Source organism: Lycorma delicatula, chromosome 1, assembly GCF_047948215.1.
Source record: "Lycorma delicatula isolate Av1 chromosome 1, ASM4794821v1, whole genome shotgun sequence".
Taxonomy (NCBI): Eukaryota; Metazoa; Arthropoda; class Insecta; order Hemiptera; family Fulgoridae; genus Lycorma; species Lycorma delicatula.
This window is the reverse complement of record NC_134455.1, coordinates 45,219,081-45,239,518: the sequence shown is the minus strand read 5'-3', so window position 1 is coordinate 45,239,518 and position 20,438 is coordinate 45,219,081. Positions and strand designations below refer to the sequence as shown.

Genomic DNA, 20,438 nt, shown 5'->3' with positions numbered 1-20,438 from the left:
AGCCACTTAACGGCTGCCATTAATGTTCTGGCAGTATGGACCTTGACGAAACCAAGGATTATGAAAATCAGGAAAGTTTTGAGTTTTTCTGCTACACATGTTTCAAGCATATCAACATATCGTTCAGACATTACTTTGTTGCATTTCCTTTCTCATCCTCAAAGTAAGGCTTAATCACACCTCATGTTGATATGGCACATTAATTGTAACCTTTTGGCTGTGTAATGGTTGTTTGTGCAGTTGACAAGGTTTTCAGCTAGCCAGTATGGAAATGAGCCTCATCCAACATGAAAAGGTTGTCAACAAAATTGGGGTCATCATTTATTTTCTCAATTATTTCATCACAGAATTGTTGTTGCACCATGTGGGCTGATGGTTTCAGTTCCTGTACAACTTGAATTTTGTAAGGGTGAAATTTCAAATCACTATGGAGTATTCGGCAGATGGTTGTTCGGTTTAGGTTCAAAGCTGCTCTGCGTTTCCTCTGATTGTTATGGGCTCCTATCAGTTGAGGCCCAAACAGCTTCAATGTTTTCTGCTTTCTTTTTTAGAGCTGAACCCCCGTTCCTCTTCTCAAATCATGACATTGAAATTCCTGTTGAGCAGCACTCACACTGTCACAGGCAAATTCATGTTGTGTTCCGACCCACTGGTCCAAGATTACTAAATGGCAGGTAGTTGTGCATAGGATGTCAGTCCCATCTTCTACCAGCTCCTCAAGGCTGCCACGACTACTTTCAAAAATTCCTCATTTCCCTATGCCACCACAGTTCCAAAAAGGAGTATAATGTATTTAGGTTGTATGTATGATCCACCGTAGCAGCTGCAATGGCTGTACTGATTTAGATATATGACCCTACATATGCATCCTTACATTACTGGGAGTGTCATAGGCTACATAAATATTTATATACGAGGGTGGATCAATAAGTACCCATGTTAGGAATAAAAATGCAAGTTTTTCAGAAAAAACTTTTTTTATTTTTCAACATAATCTACTTTTAGGAGGATACACCTTTCACAACTTCCCTACCATTTTTTAAACCCTTTAAAAAAAAATAGCCTTCTGTCTCGATGATGACTTCTTCATTTCAGCAGGGTTTTTTTAATGATGGAGAAAAGTAAGAAGTCACAGGGAGCCAGGTCGGGTGTGAAAGGTGGATGCAGCGAGCAATTCGTAGCACAATTTGGCCATGACAATTTCGGATGAGTGAGTTAGTTTCTTTTTTTTGTTTAACCCTTGGGACCACTGTTAAGTATTGCTTCAGAGGATGAGATGAATGATTAGTAGCATGTGTAAAAATGGCATGCCTGACCGGGATCTCTGGATGAAAGACAGATGCTACCACTCAGACTGGCAAGCTAGTGTGTTGTGATGAAACAGCACTTTTTTCTTCAATTTCTCATTGAATCGGTTCAATAATTCACCTCTGTAGTACTGGCCCATGATTATGCTTTCTTTTTCTAAAGCCTATGAGGATTATTCCCTTAGCTTCCCAAAAAATCATAGCCATGACCTTTTGGGCCACCGGAACGACTTTACCTTCTTTGGAGCAGATTCTCCTGGAAAAATCCATTGTTTTGATTGTAATCTCTGGCTATAGTAATGGATCCAGGTTTCATCAACTGTAATGACTCAACGTAAAAACTCTTGCAGAAGAGGTCCAAACACTGCTTTGAAGCTGATATCCATATCCGCCTGTCCAATTAGCAATTGTGACACCCATTGGGCCAACAGATGTCTCATTCTTAACTCATCCTGTAAAATGTTTATTGCTGTTCTGTAAAACCCACCTCTACTTCTTCACGCACCTTCATTCAGCGATCAGCAAGAATCACATCATGGATGTTTTCAATGATTTCCTCGATAACCATGTTAACTCGATGCTCCTCATCAAAACCAGATGTACAGCCAAATTTAAATTCATTAAACCAATATCTCACAGTTGTCATAGATTGTAAAGAGTTTCTGTAGACAGAATCCAAATTCGCTTTTATTTTTTTGCTTGTTTTTTCATACAAAAGTAAAAAGTGAATTAGGGATCGATATTGTTCTTTTTCCATTGTATTGAAAAACACCAAATATGTTTAATACAAATGGCTGCCAAATAAAAAGTAACCTATGAATCAGTCTGAAATTTTATATAATGTTGTTTGATAAATGATAGTGTACTGTAGTAATGCCAACTTTCCTCAGCAATACCACCTGTCTTCAAACACGGGAACTTATTGAACCATCCTCGTATATATTATATTACGTTGAGTCACAATAATTTATTTTATAAATCTTCAGGCAACATAATCATTTTATATTAAAAAATTATTATATAAAAAAACAAAATTAAAAATAAAAAAGATAACAAAAATTCAAAGTGGTGTTTAAATTGTAATAATAAATTCAGTAATTACTGCTTATAATAGTTATTTTAATATGTTAGTATGGAGAATATGTAAAATGACCAGTATAATTAATAAATTGCTATATATTTATTAAATTCTCCAACACTGGAGGCGATTAATCTAATTCACTAGTATTTATGCATAATCACCAGATTAATCAAATTTACCATAACATAAGATTATATAAATATATATGTATTTGTAGAGATTCGCTAGTTGAAGCACAAACTGTGAGCCTCTATCACAGTGTAAGCTGGGTTTGAACTGAATGATTCGAATCAAAAATAATTGAATTAAATTTACGTTAAAATAAATTATAATGGGCTTCCTGTGGGGACTGCATGTGAGGCTAGAGTGGTGAGGTGATGCAAGCAACTTGTGTAAAGCTAGACCAGTCTCACCATCGGTAACAAACAGGGTGCCTCTGGGGTGCTGTTTTGGAAAGTATAATGAAGTGCTCTTATAATATTTCTGCAATCATCTGATTTTCAAAATTCAAACAGGATATTTGTTAGTAGTTTAAAAGCTAACTTTTGCATGCATCAGGTACACTCTTGATCTAACAGATCACAGTTATTCAGAAATATTATATATTCGCAATCAATCTTAACAATTTTCAAAGTATTTGGTTCCATCGTGATTTTGTATTATGCTAGCAATCTAGAACAAAAATTAACTGATATACTCAGAAATGGACCATATTTAATGCTGCATAGCATACAAATGTAGTTTACAAAGCAACAACTGTAACTAGAAATAATGTGAAAGCATATTTTTATATATATTATTTTTATTTATATTCACAGATTTAGTGATGACAAAAAAGATGTAATCAACAAATAATAATTATATTTACACCGATTTAAATTATGTTCTTTGATTGTGTCGCACAGTAGTTCTTATTAATAGAAATTCTTACATTTATATTACTCATCATAAAATATATAATATATGTTTGTTGTTTCATCGAAGCAGTTCAATGGCTGAACTGATTTAGATGTATGACCTTGCATTGGAATCCATACATTACCGGGAGTGTCATAGACTGTAAAAGTATATGTACTTTTTAAATAAATTTAAAAAAAGTTACACTACAAACAAAATTATCACCCACATGCTGTTTTCTTTAATTATCCAATAATAAAGAACAATGTTTTTTTGGCTGTCGTATTCTTTAGTTTTTACTATTTATCTCTTGTTTCATAATATAGATGGAAAAATGGCAGTTTCATTTTTCTTGATGAGGAAAAAAGCATGTGATTGCAGCCTGCATCATCTGACAAAATATATACAAAACATACATTTGCTTGCTGTCTTAGAATAAAAATGGCAGTTTCATTTTGCATAATGAGAAAAGAGTAGAAGTATGTATACATGTCAATTAAGGAATATTTAATAGTGAAAATAACTTTTATATAAAGAAAAATGTATAACAAACTGGTATAACCAGTTATCATGTTAGTGATGTTTCTTTTTTTGTAAATAAAAAATCATAACCCTCATAAGAAGCTTAACTATTACTGTAAATAACTAACATTTGTCGTTTTCTTGTTTTTTCCACTTGTATTTGAGTTTTTAGTAGAGATTCATTCAACTCCTAGTCGGGAAATCTTGATTTAGAAGACTTTCTATATCAAGTTCTTTCGTATCGGATGGTAAAAATTTTATAAGAATAAACAAACAATAGTCACATAGCAAAACATGAATGCGCTAAGCAAGAAATAAAAACTACTTTAATTAGCATTGGATCTAAAAAGAATTTACAATGATAAAAATCAACATAAGAAATTATCAATTTCAGGACACTTAATTAAAGTAACAACAATATCCTGATATAAAAAAGTTAACTCTTTTGATCTATTCATAGGTTAAGTTTAAAGTGTGTTATTTTGTCTTCTGGTCAGCTGTAGACAGTTTTTATAACATTACAACTCTTGTGCTATAGTGCAGGCATTTTATAAATAATACATAACTATAGTAGCTATAAAACTATACTACTGCACAAGGTAAGCACATGTAAATACAGCTATTACTTTATGAAATGGTAGTGCAACTGGATTTTTCTTGTTTTAAGGATCATGAAATAGATCATACTTTGATTTATGGAGTTTATCAAGAAAAACATAATGCTTTTTCCTTTTCACTTAACTAGAACTGCCTAAAACAATCTTTTGAAAATCAACCTCTGTTCATAAAACTTTTTTCTACCAAATCATAGTATAACTGAAAGCAAGAAAAGGCATGTAAATCAAAGCATTTGATTAAAGAATAGTTTTAACATAATAAAAGGAAATCCATACAGCTATCTTTGGAGCCTAATATATTGACTGGAAAAAGTGTTAAAAACAAATGTTTCCTTTGTGAAAAAACTTTCAGTGTAAAGAAATAACATCCTTCTGTAAGTGCAACAAACTTTAAAAGGTTTAAAAAAATAAAGTAATCTAAAATATGTATCATCCTGTTATACTGTAATAGTTACAGATGTATTTCAGAAAGTAAAAGGATGTGAGAAAAGGATTAATGGCAATGGCGAGAACTATATTTAATGTATCAATTCCCATAGATCATAGAGAATGACATATGATGGTTTCACCCTGGTTGGATAATTACAACAATTACAAAAAGCTAAAAAATTTAGCAAACTTTTATTTATCTTGAAATATTATACATACAAAAGATTCATGCATACAATACTGATAATAAAAATAAATCTAATAAGGAACATCAAATATATAATATACCAAGATTTTAAATGCTTTACAGAAATTACACTTGTATATTACAAACAAACTTCCTACTTCAAAACGTTGCATTTAATATTACCTTCAAATATTCAATAAAAAGTATATTATTCACTCTTTGGTATTACTTTTTCATTGTATCCTGTCGATCCAAAGCCTCCCTTACCTCTCTCAGTATCTCCCAGTTCCTGAAAGAATGTACAAAAAACTTAAAAAGTTAGAACATATTCTCTCAGTAAATACTATTAACTTTTTTAAACTTTTAAGATAACTATGATATGGATCCATGATCCATCCACATAGCATGAAACAATCAGTGCAACAGTACCATAAAAGTTAAATACAATTTGCTACACTACAGAAAGGTTTTACAAATTAATGAATCTAAAAATATTATTGGTCCAATCTTCAGATTTCTCTTTGGATGGTTATTTGCTTCATGAGGTGCCTTGTGTAAATGCAAAAAGCTTTTACCAAAGGATGTTGAGAACACAAATATAATACAAGCACTGTAATGTCAGTAATAAAGCAAAATTTTAAAACTGGCTGATCCAATTTTTTCACCTAGTGCGTACAAGGCAAAACTCAAAATGCTAATGTATTTTCACAGCTGCTAGAAGGAAGACAGCGAGAAGAAAATAACTATCAAAACTGGAATAAACTAAAAGTCTGTTTTAATTAGATTGTTTTTGCAATTTCCTGGAATCAGTATTTGTATGACAAGGAACATTTTATCATAGATGCCCCAAATAATTTAATGACATTTTTGTAAAAGGAAATTTTAAATTTTATAACATTAAGCAAAAAATCTTGAAGTTTTAATGTCTTTTTCTTCACTTCTTTTATACAAATTTTCACATCTTCTGATCACAAGCAATTGCTATAAAAATTGAATACTCTTTGCATCATGTTAATTTACAGCAAAGTTTTGGGTCATTCCATGTCAAGTGGTGTAGTTTTGAAAATCATCCCCAGTTGACCATCTCCAAATATCATCAAACTTTTTATGGAGGTTCCCAATGGTCTGAAATGCCATTTTACCAAATTGCAGCTCTTTATCGGCTATGGCTGATTTTTTGTGGCATCTTGAAAAAGGGGTACTTACTTATAGTTGTGGGCACATGTAAAAATTGTTATCTTTGACTAACAATTAAAAAATTTGTCACAAAATTTTGGAATTCAAAGTTTGAGCTTATATATTTCCTTCTCTAATCCTTTAATCGGAATGAGACTAATAATTTGAAAAATGGAATAATTATGTGTAGAATCCTGCAGTTTCAAAGCAATTGGAATCTTATGTCAGGAAAAATCCATCACCAAATTTGGTTCTAAATTTTTTATCATGATTTTTCGACCACTGCGAAGGTTTATGTCTCAGGTGTATACCTTCTAAGATTTTGTTAGTTTTATAATAGGGGGAAAGGGCAGTTTTTAAACAACATAATCCATGCATTTTGTTTTTGACCCGTATATTATAGTAGATAAGAAAGCTTTTCAAACCTAATTAATCTTTTGCATGTGACTCTCATCTGAAGCTTAAATATGTCAGCAAACAGGATTCAAAAGGCTACCTGAAGCAGAAGGTAAGAAGAGTACAAGATGCTATTGTTACTACAGAGCAGCTGCTGCTGGTTTTTGAGTGTTACTGATGTAATGCAAACATTAAAGAGTAAGCAGTGTCAAGGATTAAAGATTTGGATATCCTGATTGAAAAGCTCAAAGCCAAACTTTTGATCTCAGCTCACCCACAAATTCAGATTTTGACATTGGCACCCACCCAGTACCTGAAGTATTGAGAAAACAGCTGATGAATTCCAGGTTTCAATCTGAATGATGAAGCAGGCCAAGAAGTTCAAATCTGAAGTTGGTATTTTGGCAACACCAGAAAAAAAGGAGGAAATGATGGATGATGTTAGACAACAGGTCTTCAAATTTTCCCGAATCTGTTGAGGAAAGAAAGATTGTTTTAGTTAGAATCAATGGTGAAAAAGTCCACATGCAGAAACATCTACTTCTGTGCACTTTAAGAGATGCACACATTATGCCCATGAAATTGGTTTCTCAACATTTTTTGAACTTAGACCAAAGTGGTGCATTAAAGTTGGTGCTGCTGGCACACAATTAGTTTGTGTTTGCGCCATTCACCAAAATGTTAAGCTCATGAAAGCTGCAATATCCATCAAGGATGACCACAAGGTATTGATTGAGAAAACTGTCTGCAGCTTAGAATCTTGAGGATTGCATGCTATAACATTGTGAACAGTATCCTGGAAAAACTGGATTGGAGTCCTATTTATTAAATGAGATTAAAGATTATGACTTGGAGGTACCAATAGAATACAAGCAATGGATTCATACAGACAGACATATATTAGAGACACAACAGGTGAATATGGAAAATTTTATTGAAGAGCTTTACTTCAAGGTTTTTTGCCTGACTAGCCACCATTTTGTTTCAAAACATCAAAGTTCATATTTAAAATAACTGAAGGAAAATTTAAATGATAATCACACCATTAGCCTGATGAATTTTGCTGAGAACTAATCGTTTGTAGTGCATGATGCTGTACAGGGATTCTATTGGGAAAACACCCAAGCTACACTGTATCCGTTCATGGTTTATTACAACAAAAATGAGCTTCATAATCTTAGCATTTGCATAGTCAGTGTCTGTCTGCGCCATTATATCATTGCTGTTAATATATTTTTGAATGAACTGATCAAATACTTGAAGACAGTGACTGAAATAAAGCACATATTCTACTTCAGTGATAGTTCAGCTGCTCAATAAAAGAATTTCAAGACCTTTATCAATCTGTGCCACCATGAAGAAAACTTTGGAATAACATCTGAATGGAACTTCTTTGGTACCAGCAACAGAAAATCACCTTGTGATGGAATTAGAGGTACTACAAAACAATTAGCAGCATGTGCCAGACTTCAGCAACCTATAGAAAACCAGAAACTGACACCAAGAGACTTATTTGAATTTTTTAAAGAAAGTATACCAGGAATCAGTTTTCTTTTTTATTCCAAGATAAATTGAAAGAATCCGACCTGAACGGTAAGGTTGGTTTAGCAGTGGTCACACAATTGCTGGAACAAGAAGAACCACCAGTTCCATTTAGCAAAGCTAAAATCAAAGTTAGCAGAGTCTCAAATGATACTTCAGGAGTTGAAGTTGATTTTTATGAAACTGATAAACCTACTCAAGGTAATCACTTACCAGCTTGCAACCAGGCCAGTATGTGGCTTGCATGTATGACAATACTTGGAAATATATGTGATATATCTTTTGAAGAACATGATGTCCCCATTGGTTCATGCACCCTCATGGTGCAGCTCATTCTTATCATTGGCTCCCTAGAAAGGACACTTGCTAGATTCCAGAGCAGCACATTTTTGCTACTCTTGAAGCAATATCAACAATGTCATCAGGACGACAATATATGTATCCAGAATACATCCAGTCTATGATTAAGAAACAATTTAAAAGCTGAAGTAGAATTAAAACTATTGTGATAAAATGTTTCTGACTACTTTAGATATTTTTATTTTATTTTGAAGCTATTGTGTTCTATAAAATTATAATACTTTATTGCACTCCGTTATTACTGCTATGACTATATTTCATTTTGTTTATGATTTTAGTATCTTTGTGCATGTGTAATAAATATTTTAAGAAATTAACAGATATAATTAGTTGAAACTGTCTCCTCTGCATTCAATAGGAGGCAAGATACAGCTAATACAGTTAACAACTTTGTATTAACAGGTGGCAAAACGGATGATATTACTTATTAAAAAATTACTTTCTACTATAGAATATTCATTTAATTCATAAACATTAGGGGAAAATTGCTCCCTGTATGGAATATTCATTACCTTTCAACTATTTTTTCTGTCACTTATAAACTATGGATCAAAAAACAAACTGCATGGATTTTGTAATTTAAAAGTTGCTCTTCCTAATTATTATAAAATAAACAAAATCTAAGAAGGTACACCTGAGAAAAAAGCTTTCAAGTCAAAAATCAAGCTATACATTTTTTGACCAAATTTGATGATGAATACCTCCTGACATAAGCCATAAAGTTATACACAATTATGCCCTTTTTCAGGTTACAAAATCTTGTTCAGAATAAAATATTAGATAAGGAATTATATTAGCTCAAACTCTGACTTACAAAATGTTGCAACAACTTTTTAGCTGAATTTCAGCTGCTATATCTCAAAACCAAGCGCTAAAAGAAACTTTTGAATAACATATTTGAATTCAGCATAACATGTTAACCAAAAGTATTAAAACCCAAACCTACAGCTTTATTATTGCCTTCAAAATTATAAATCAAGTTAGAATTTTTTTGCATGTATGTGTGAACTACTAGTAAGTACCCTTTTTTCAAGAGATCACAGAACATCAGTAATAGCAGATATAGAGCTACAACTTGGTAAACTGTATTCAAGACCACAGCGAATGTCCACACAAAATTTGATGAAGTTTGGAGATGGTTGACTGGGAACGCCCCCTGTTCCACTTGACATGGAATGACCCTTTTAAAATTTTATCAAAACTATAACAAATTTAAGAATACAGTACTGGTTTAATATACCATTACTAATTTTAAATTGACAATTTAATTGGCCACAAAACATGGAAAAATTAAATTATCTAAAAAATGTAATCATAAGGATGTATCAATTTGCATAAATTAAAGGAATTATTAATTTAACATTTACACTTCTCCTTCTATGAATCATGAAACCTTGCCGATGGTGAGGTATCTGTTGAGAGCCAGACTAAGGAATGATTCCTGAAAGAGGGCAGCAGCTCTTTCAGTAGTTGTTAAGACATAGGTCAGGACAACTTAAAAACAGCCATATCAACATCACTCAACAGTAGTCCCCCATTAAGATCTCTGGGTGGGGACTACTACGGAAGGGGTCACCATAAAATTAAAAAATAACGTTCTACAAGTTGGAGCGTGGAATGTTGGAAGTCTAAAAAAGGTTGGTAGGTTAGAAAATTTAAAGAGGGAAGTGGATAAGATAAATGTAGATGTAGTAGGAATTACCGAGGTTCAGTGGGAAGAGGAAAACAACTTTTGGTCAGGTGATTTTAGAATAATTAATTCAACTTTAAATAATGGGCAGGCAGGAGTAAGTTTCGTAATGAACAAGAAGATAGGGAAGAGAGTAGAATATTTCAAAATGCATAGCGACAGAATCACTGTAATAAGGATAAAATCAAAACCTAAACTGACGATTGTTAACATCTATATGTCTACAAGCACCCAGGATGATGATGAGTTAGAGTGTATATACGAAGAAATTGATGAAGCAATTAAACACGTAAAAGGGGATGAAAATTTAATAATATGCAAGCATTGGAAAAGGCAAGGAAGGAAGTATAGTGGTTGAATACGCGCTAGGCAAAAGGAGTGAAAGAGGGGACCGACTTATAGAGTTTTACATAAAGTATAATTTAGTAATTGCAAACACCCAGTTTAAAAATCATAACAGAAGAATATATACATGGAAAAAGCTAAGTGATACTGCAAGATATCAAATAATTATATCATGGTTAAGTAAAGATTTAGAAATCAACTGCAAAGCTTACCCTGGAGTAGACACTGATAGCAAACATAATGTACTGATAAAGAAATGTAGATTGGGGTTTAAAAACCTGAAGAAAAGGTGTCAGATGAATCTGTGGAATTTAGAGAAGCTTGAGGAAGAGGAGGTAAAGAAGATTTTTGAGGAGGACATTGCAAGAGGTCTGAGTAAAAAAGATAAGGTAGAAAATGTAGAAGAAGAATGGGAGAATGTTAAAAAGGAAATTCTTAAATCAGCAGAAGCAAACTTAGGCGGAATAAAGAGAACTGGTAGAAAAGCTTGGGTTTCAGACGATATATTGCAGCTGATGGATGAACGTAGAAAATATAAGAATGCTAGTGATGAAAAAAGTAAAAGGAACTATTGACAATTAAGAAATACTATAAACAGGAAGTGTAAACTAGCAAAAGAAGAGTGGATTAAAGAAAAGTGTTTAGAAGTGTAAAGAGAAATGAACATTGGCAAAATAGACGGAGTGTACAGGAAAATAAAGAAAAATTTTGGGGTACATAAATTAAAATCTAATAATGTGTTAAACAAAGATAGTAGACCAGTTTATAATATGCAAGACAAAGTCGATAGGCGGGTGGAATATATTGAAGTTATATGGAGGAAATGAATTAGAAAATGGTGTTACAGAGGAAGAGGATGAAAGGGGAGAAACAATACTGAGATCTGAATTTAAGAGAGATTTCAATGGCAGAAAGGCTACTGGAATAGGCGGAATGCCTGTAGAATTACTGTGAAGTGCAGGTGAGGAAGCGATTGATAGATTACACAAACTGGTCTTTAATATTTATGAAAAAGGGAAAGTTACATCAGACTTCAAAAAGTGTTATAATCATGATACCAAAGAAAGCAGGAACAGATAAATGTGAAGAATATAGAACAATTAGCTTAACTAGCTAGCCATGCATCAAATATCTTAACTAGAATTCTGTTCAGAAAAATTAAGAGGAGAGTGGAAGAAGTTTTAGGAGAAGACCAATTTGGTTTCAGGAAAAGTATAGGGACAAGGGAAGCAATTTTAGGGCTAGATTAATAGTAGAAGGAAAATTAAAGAAAAACAAACCAACATACTTGGCATTTATAGACCTACAAAAGGTATTCAACCTTTATTCAACCTCTAACATAGATGGAATAAAATGTTCAGCATTTTAAAAAAATTAGGGATCAAATACAAAGATAGAAGAACAACTGCTAACATTTACAGAAACCAAACAGCAACAGTAATAATTGAAGAACATAAGAAAGAAGCCATAATAAGAAAGGGAGTCTGACAACGATGTTCCCTACCCCGTTACTTTTTAATCTTTACATAGAACTAGCAGTTAGTGATGTTAAAGAACAATTTAGATCTGGAGTAACAGTACAAGGTGAAAAGACAAAGACGCTATGATTTGCTGATATAGTAATTCTAGCTGAGAGTAAAAAAGATTTAGAAGGAACAATGAACACCATGGATGAAGTCCTACACAAGAACTACCGCATGAAAATAAGCAAGATCAAAATAAAAGTAATGAAATGTAGTAGAAATAACGAAGATGGACAACTGAATGTAAAAATAGGAAGAGAAAAGATTATGGAAGTAGAAAAATTTTGTTATTTGGGAAGTAGAATTATAAAGATGGATGAAGCAAGAGCGATATAAAATGTCAAAAAGCACAGGCGAAACGAGCCATTAGTCAGAAATATAATTTGTTTACATAAAAAATTAATTTAAATGTCAGGAAAAGATTTTTGAAAGTATATGTTTGGAACGTAGTTGAATATGGAAGTGAAACTTGGATGATTGGAGTACCTGATAAGAAAAGATTAGAAGCTTTTGAAATGTGGTGCTATAGGAAACTGTTAAAAATCAGTTGGGTGGATAAAGTGACAAATGAAGAGGTGTTGCGGCAAATTGATGAAGAAAGAAGCACTTGAAAAAATATAGTTAAAAGAAGAGACAGACTTATAGGCCACATATTAAGGCATCCTGGAATAGTCGCTTTAATATTGGAGGGACAGGTAGAAGGAAAAAATTGTGTAGGCAGGCCACGTTTGGAATATGTAAAACAAATTGTTAGGGATGTAGGATATAGGGTAATATACCAAAATGATACAACTAGCACTAGATAGTTACTTATTGTTTTCATTTGGAAAATAACAATTTTATCGAGACAGTTTACTTATCTTTTATTTTACATGATTCTAATGCGTTAGATCATTGCTGTTAATAAATGTTAAATATTGTTTTGCTCAATCAACTATTATATTATATTATTTTTTACAAATTAGAAAATGAATGTAATTAACCTGAGAATGGCTAAGAAACTTATGTATTTTCAAGAAAGTTCACTTACTAAATAAACTCTATTTATATGATTATTTATTACAATTTGTTTATATTGTAATTAACTCTTTCATTTAATTTAATGTAATTTGTTAATCGCAGATGTTAATTCTTATTTATTCATGAACTGGATTCTTATTATTTTTTTTAATTATTCTAAAGAAAATAACTTCTGAAGTGAAGATATGATTTTGGACTTCTTTTTAATTAATTTTGTGATTTGTTCTAGTAATATTTTATTGCTTTTGTATTCCTTCTTGTAGTTTGAATAACAATGAATTTAGTTCTTTAAACTGTTTTTTAGATTCTTACTCAATACAAAAGATTTTCAAAATATTTATTTGAAAAATGTATATTTATGTATTTGTCATGTATTATTTTAACTGATATGTTGATTCAGCTGATATTCCTTGTTAAAATTCTGTATAGAATTAATTTAAGTTTATTTCGTAGTTTCATTTAATTTTTTAAGTATATGATTGTAACAAAAGGTGATTTATGTTCTTTTGTTTTCAGGCTTTGTTTAATTGTAGATTTTCATATTAGCTTATATGCAGTTAATTTGTGTGATAATTGAAGTCCAATTTTTTTTGGCAAAACAAGCTATCTCATTTTATTATTTTGTTAATTTTATCCAACAGTAAAAAAAAAAAATTACAATTTCTTACAAATGACCACTGTTTCTTAATAGAACAGAAGAAATAAATAATATTTCTTTGTCTGCTTCTCTAGGAAAATAGCAGAAAGTAAGAAAGCAGTGTGAAGTGCTTTGAAAGTAAGAAAGCAGTGTGAAATAGCAGAAAGTGTGAATATCTGAACTATTTGATTCTTATCCACCCTTTTATTTTTTTATGACGGCTCCAACAAGTTTTGATTATCTAATTTGTTGTCTCAACAGACACATAGAATGACTAAAATCTTCTCTATTCTTATAAATTTTAAAAACAAAGTTGGGAATATTCACTTTTGTAATGCAATAAAATATATAGTACAATAAACATTAAAAAATAGAATTTACTACAAATGCATCATTATATTATTATAATGCGTCATTAAAATAGATAAAAAACAAATATTACTTATAAGAATTAAAGCTAATTATCAAATGCACTACTTAGTTTTTTATTACTTACAAAAATTATTTTTTTAAACCTATTGATTAACTACTAAATATTATATTAAACTAATATGTAGCATAGTAAAATTGTTATATACTAGTATGAGACATGATTTTAAAATAAGTACCATTTTGAAATTCCGCCGCTGCTACACTGTGGTCGACATTCCACACATGCGCACTGTGTATCCGATCTGTTGGCAAGCCACAGACGCCATTGTGGAAATATTCAATGTTGTTTACGTTGGTGCAGAAAATTGACAAAATTGAGAAGAGAAAGACACTTTACGATTTCTTCATTATCTGAAGTTTCTTCAAGTTTCAAGAAGTGTTGTTTATGAAATTGTGACTGAACACTTAAATTATCGAAAATTGTGCTCACGTTGGGTACCAGTGTCAAAGTGACCGGGTCGCAGTGGTTATTAAGTCAGGCGGCAGACTTCTACGACGATGGTGTTCAAAAGCAGGTTGCACAATATGACAAGTGCCTTAATGCTGGAGGCAATTATGTAGAAAAGTAGATTAAAGTACAGACTTTCATGTAAAAATAAAATTGTTAAGAATAGTATACTTTTTTTTAATTTCAAAACAGTACTTACTTTAAAAACATGCCTCGTACAAAACTTTGTATTGTTTATTCAATGTGCTAACTCACTAGGTCTGCACATTGTTTGTGAGCAAAGAAATCAGTCAGTAGTGGACTGGCAGTGGCACCTTTCTGCTCAGACACATGAATTAATTTGTTTGTGCTCATACATCACTCTAGTAGTGGGGGTATACACGCAAGATTGCTGTGTTGTCAGTCGTCGCGCAATATCAGCCATGTACACAACTCGCCCGTCTAACGGCATTATTAATAATTTTATATCTCATTTGTTTTATTTTATGTAACTTATTCTCATTCACTCAAGTTTCTTTATGACATGTATAAATTCGTATTCTAATCTATTTGCAGTCCACTCATTGTTTTATTAAATATCATTCTTGACTGAATTATGAGCATTGTTTCTTTGTTTATTTCACGCTATTCGAATTGTGAAACATCCATATTTAGTCAAACATTTTGGTACAACCGAACCGGATACGGACATTTAATATTGTGAAGTTTAAAATTAATATTTCAGTGTATTATAACGTTAAACAAGGACAATACAACGCAGTACACTTGCAGAAGGTCGACGCCAGTTTGGTATGTCTACTGTAGCAGTTCTGTCGCCTGTTAATTGGTCTGGTACATGATGTTTACGTAATATTTAGCAGCTAAGTCGCTTTGTCTCCTAATCTATCATTAATTCCATACCTATGTTGTCAAACTTTCCTTATCTACTATTTAATTTATTCGTTTCCTAGCTTACTAACCTTATAATGTTATTTATATGCTTTGACATATTCAGATATTACGAATACAATCCTAACCTCATACTGTTTAATTTTGTACTCAATTTAATTTTACTATAAAATCCAAACGAAACATCCAAACTTATTAAACAAAGAGGCCTAATTAAAGGTGGTTTAACCAGAATCAACAGATTTTTAAACGATTCCAAAAACCATTCCAATACCCAGTTACTGTATACAAAATACCGGAGATTACCGGACATTCTAAAGGATTTTAATAGTATTCAAAGTAAATTAGAAATAGAGGACACAGATGACCATAAATCTTATAGAATCGATTTTGAAGATCTTTATGATAATTTATTTTCCAGTTTTGAAACAATATTAAGCATAGGATTATTAATTCAAGTCAAACAAGAACCGCATTTGAGTACAATCCATGACAATAACGAAACTGTAGTCTAATCACACAACGATTATTTTCATTTACCAGCAATAAAGATACCATCGTTTTCTGGTGATTATACCAAAAGGTATCACTTTAAGGATACATATGAAGGCTTAATAATAAATAAGAAGTCTCTAAGTAACATTAAAAAATTTCATTATCTCCTTTCCTCTCTTGAGGGAGAGGCTAGAGAACTCATGCAGAACATTCCAATTACAGACGTTACTTTCAACCACTCATATAAGACACTATGTGATCGTTACGACAATAAAAAACTAATTGTCACTAAGCATGTTAAAATGTTATTAACAATGCCGTCAGCTAACAAAGGCACATCAGCTGAATTGAGACACATTATCAATAATGTAACTAACAATAGAAATGCTATTCTAGCATTAAAGGTACCTATTTCATTGGAGGAATTATTATTAACTCAACTAATTCTTGATAGACTAGATAAATCCACTCGTACTAAATTTGAGTCAACTTGTGATGAACCGATTCCTAGCCTGGATAAAGTAATTAAATTTCTCGAGAGGAAATGTCAAACCAAACAATTAGTAAATAATTGTTTGACCGGCGAAGCATTTTCACAACCGATAAAGACCATTCAAAATGTAAAGTCTCAGCATAAAACCACTAAATTGTCCTATGTATCAACATATTAAGATTGTAAAATTTGTAGCAAGCCTCATTTAATTTATAAATGTCCTAAATATTTGTCATTACGGCCAAATGAATGATTTAGTTTAGTTAAACATAACAATCTATGCACTAATTGCTTAAGATCCAATCATGCTTACAAAGATTGTAAATCAACATCTGCATGTTTTAAATAAGCAGCCCGGCACCATACCAGCCTTCACTTCAAAGCTCAACCTAAAACTAAACGGATACCGCATCAAGAAAATGTCTGCAACAAATCAGACGAATACCAACCTAAAACCAGTTATCATGCGTTTCACAAGAAACAACCTCAAATCTTACTTGCTACTGCTATCGTAAAAATTCAAGACGAGTCGGGTAACCTACAAGTTTGTCGAACACTTCTTGACAGTGGCTCTCAAGTTAGTTTTGCAACAGTACAACTAATGCAGCGATTAAAATTAAAGCGTTTTAAAAACCCAGTCCCAACTCAATCATTTAACAACCTTGCCTCAGAATCTAAATATAGTGTATTTATTCATATAGAATCATTTCATTCTAATTTTGCTATGAATTTTAATTGCAATATTTTACCAAAAATAACTACTAATTTGCCCTCTTCTAAAATTGATTTTAACCTATGGAATATACCACCAAATCTTAATCTTGCTGACCCAACTTTTAACAAACCACAAAAAATCGACCTATTGTTAGGTGCTAAAGAATTTATGAAAATCCTACATATGGAGCAACTTACTCCTGAAGGATGCTTTCCCGTCCTTCAAAATACCGAATTAGGATGGATCATTGGCGGTGAATATTCACCCGGTTCAAATAAGTCCAGTTCAACTAATTGCAGTTTATTTGCATTACAAAGAGAATCACTAGATCAACAAATGCAGAGATTTTGGCAAATAGAGGAAGTCAGCCTCTTGGTCAGAAGATGAGAAACTCTGCAAAAAACATTTTGTTGAAAATACCGTACGAGATGAAACTGGCCGCTTTATTGTAAAGTTACTGTTAATTAAAGATCCTTCGGCTCTCGGTGAGTCAAAAACTACAGCTCAATCAAGACTAAATTTCTTAGAGAAAAAACTGAACCATGACAATCAATTAAGGAAAGATTATCATAAGTTTCCTGACGAATATGAATCCTAAAGTCATATGAAATTAGCCGAACTACCTTACAAAAATGAATCATGTTACTATTTGCCGCATCATGCCGTTTTTAAAACCTTAAGCACCTCAACCAAAACTCGAGTGGTTTTTGACACATCTTTGAAAACTAGCAACAGTATTTCATTAAATGACCTACTGAGAGTTGGTCCTACGATTCAACAAAATTTATGCGCTATCATGTTACGGTTTCGTACACAAAATCGCATTTATAGCCAATATTAGCAAAATGTATCGCCAAATAAGGATAGATCCTGGTGACTATAACCTTCAGCGCATTCTGTGGAGAAAATCTAGCAATGAACCTGTGCGTGAGTATCAATTAACTACTGTCACATATGGGACTGTATCAGCGCCATTTTTAGCGACCAGATGTTTAAGGCAACTTGCCTTTGAAGAAGCTGACAAGTATCCTCAAGCCGCAAAGATTCTTCAGCGTAATTTTTACATTGATGATTGTATATCTGGAGCAGAAGACTTACATCAAGCCATTGATGTAAGTGCTTGAAGGTCTTCAAAGAGACCTTCACTATTGGAGTAGGGAGGCTTTCCGTTAAGAAAATGGTCAACTAACTCAAGTAAACTTTTAGAAACTATTCCACCAGAATTTCGGGAGACACCTCATTCTTTAAATTTTGATTGTAGCGACACCGTAAAGGGTTTAGGTTTATCTTGCCAACCGTCTAACGATCAATTTCAAATAGTTAGTGAATTCAGAATTGAAAATTTATCCAATAACAAGAAATTTACGAAAAGAAACATTTTAGCAATCATTTCATCAATTTTTGATCCTTTAGGATTGTTGACACCCACCATTATGGTTTGTAAAATATTTATGCAACGCATTTGGCAAGCAAACCTTGGCTGGGATGATCTACTACCAGAACAATTGGAAGAATATTTACTGTCAGCTTCCTTTAGTAAATAAAATAAAGATCGATAGATTGGTTTTATCACATGAAAAATCTATCAATATCCAACTCCATGGCTTTTTAGATGCCTCCGAAAGAGCCTATGGTGTATTGACGAATCAAGAAAGGTTACTGTTAACTGCAAAATCTAAGGTGGCACCTTTAAAGCAAATATCACTGCTGCGTTTGGAGCTCTGTGGAGCTCTTCTACTTTCTCGTTTAATAAAAAAAATTATAGAAACAATTTCCATTGAATTTAACAAAATTTACCTATGGACAGATTCCAGTGTAGTTCTTTTCTGGATCAAAAAATGTTCATCAACTTGGAAAACGTTTGTAGCTGGAAATAATTCCTTATCCTTTGAAGAAATTACTACCTTATTAGCACAGATTGAAGCCTGTCTCAATTCAAGACCTTTAACCAAATTATCAGACAATCCTCTAGAAATATCCTATCTAACTCCAGGATATTTCCTTATAAGAGAACCCTTAACAGCAATTCCTGATCCTGACTTAACTGTTAACAGGTTGAACCGATGACAAGTCCAGCAAATGACTCAACAAATATGGCAGAAATGGTCAGCTGATTACCTGAACTCCCTTCAACAACGCCAGAAGTGGGCAACTGAACAATCCAACCTCAAGATCGGTGACGTCGTAGTCATCAAAGAAGATAATTTACCACCTTTGCGATGGAAGTTAGCTGTAGTCAAAGAGACTCATCCTGGTTCTGACAAATTTGTTGGTGTTGTGACATTATATAATAATCAAGGTGTCTTTAAGAGATCGATCAATAAGCTTTGCCAATTACCAGTGTTAGATAACCCTGAATAAATTTGTGTATTTTATTTTACTCTGTTTAACTATTTTCAAGTGTTCAGTTGTGCTATTTTTGTGCCTGTATCTTTAGTGATTATTTTACATTTTTTATTATTTGACCAATGATTTTATTGTTTATCATTGAACATTTTGGATAAATACTATGTTTTATTTAAAAATATATATTTTGGTGGCCGGTATGTTTGTCTCATACATCACTCTAGTAGTGGGGGTATACACGCAAGATTGCTGTGTCGTCAGTCGTAGCGCAATATCAGCCGTGTACACAACTCGCCCATCTAACGGCATTATTAATAATTTTATATCTCATTTGTTTTATTTTATGTAACTTATTCTCATTCACTCGAGTCTCTTTATGACATGTATAAATTCGTATTCTAATCTATTTACAGTCCACTCATTGTTTTATTAAATATCATTCTTGACTGAATTATGAGCATTGTTTCTTTGTTTATTTCACGCTATTCGAATTGTGAAACATCCATATTTAGTCAAACAAATTCATCACCTGTATTTCCATTCAGTTATTCATTTACCTATACATTAAGTATTTTATAAATTAGTGCACAGAAGTGTAGATTATTCATTCATTTAGTTCATTATGTTTTACAATCCTCCAAATTAAGTTTAGAAATTAATATCTATGAATATTCTTTTAAATAGTGTTTATTCATTAGACTTGGGAGTTAATCCTACAAGTAGAGTATTGTAGATTAAAATCTGAACTTTTATTTTGTTAACTCTGAATATTGAATAATTTAAGAGAGGAAGGATATTTAAATAAAATTATATATATATATATTTTTTTTTGAAAATTCAAATTATTCATTAATATATTGCTCAGTTTTTTATAAAATTTAATGTTATATAA

The 20,438-nt window shown here is 32.1% G+C and overlaps 1 protein-coding gene across 3 annotated transcripts in view; it reads right to left on the bottom strand.

Annotated features, from left to right (window-relative positions):
* Window positions 1-5,026: 5,026 nt before the first annotated feature.
* The window catches only part of dUTPase (Deoxyuridine triphosphatase), a 26,806-nt gene continuing 11,394 nt past the window's right edge, over window positions 5,027-20,438 (bottom strand). For 2 of the 3 annotated variants that reach the window (XM_075354619.1, XM_075354620.1), the window contains exons 4-5: window positions 6,926-7,084; window positions 5,027-5,329 (exon numbers count right to left, since the gene is read on the bottom strand). In XM_075354619.1, coding sequence (XP_075210734.1) covers window positions 5,249-5,329; window positions 6,926-7,084 — 240 coding nt within the window. In that variant the 3' untranslated portion in view covers window positions 5,027-5,248. The remainder of the gene's footprint in view (window positions 5,330-6,925; window positions 7,085-20,438) is intronic. The other variant, XM_075354621.1, reaches the window with a different exon arrangement.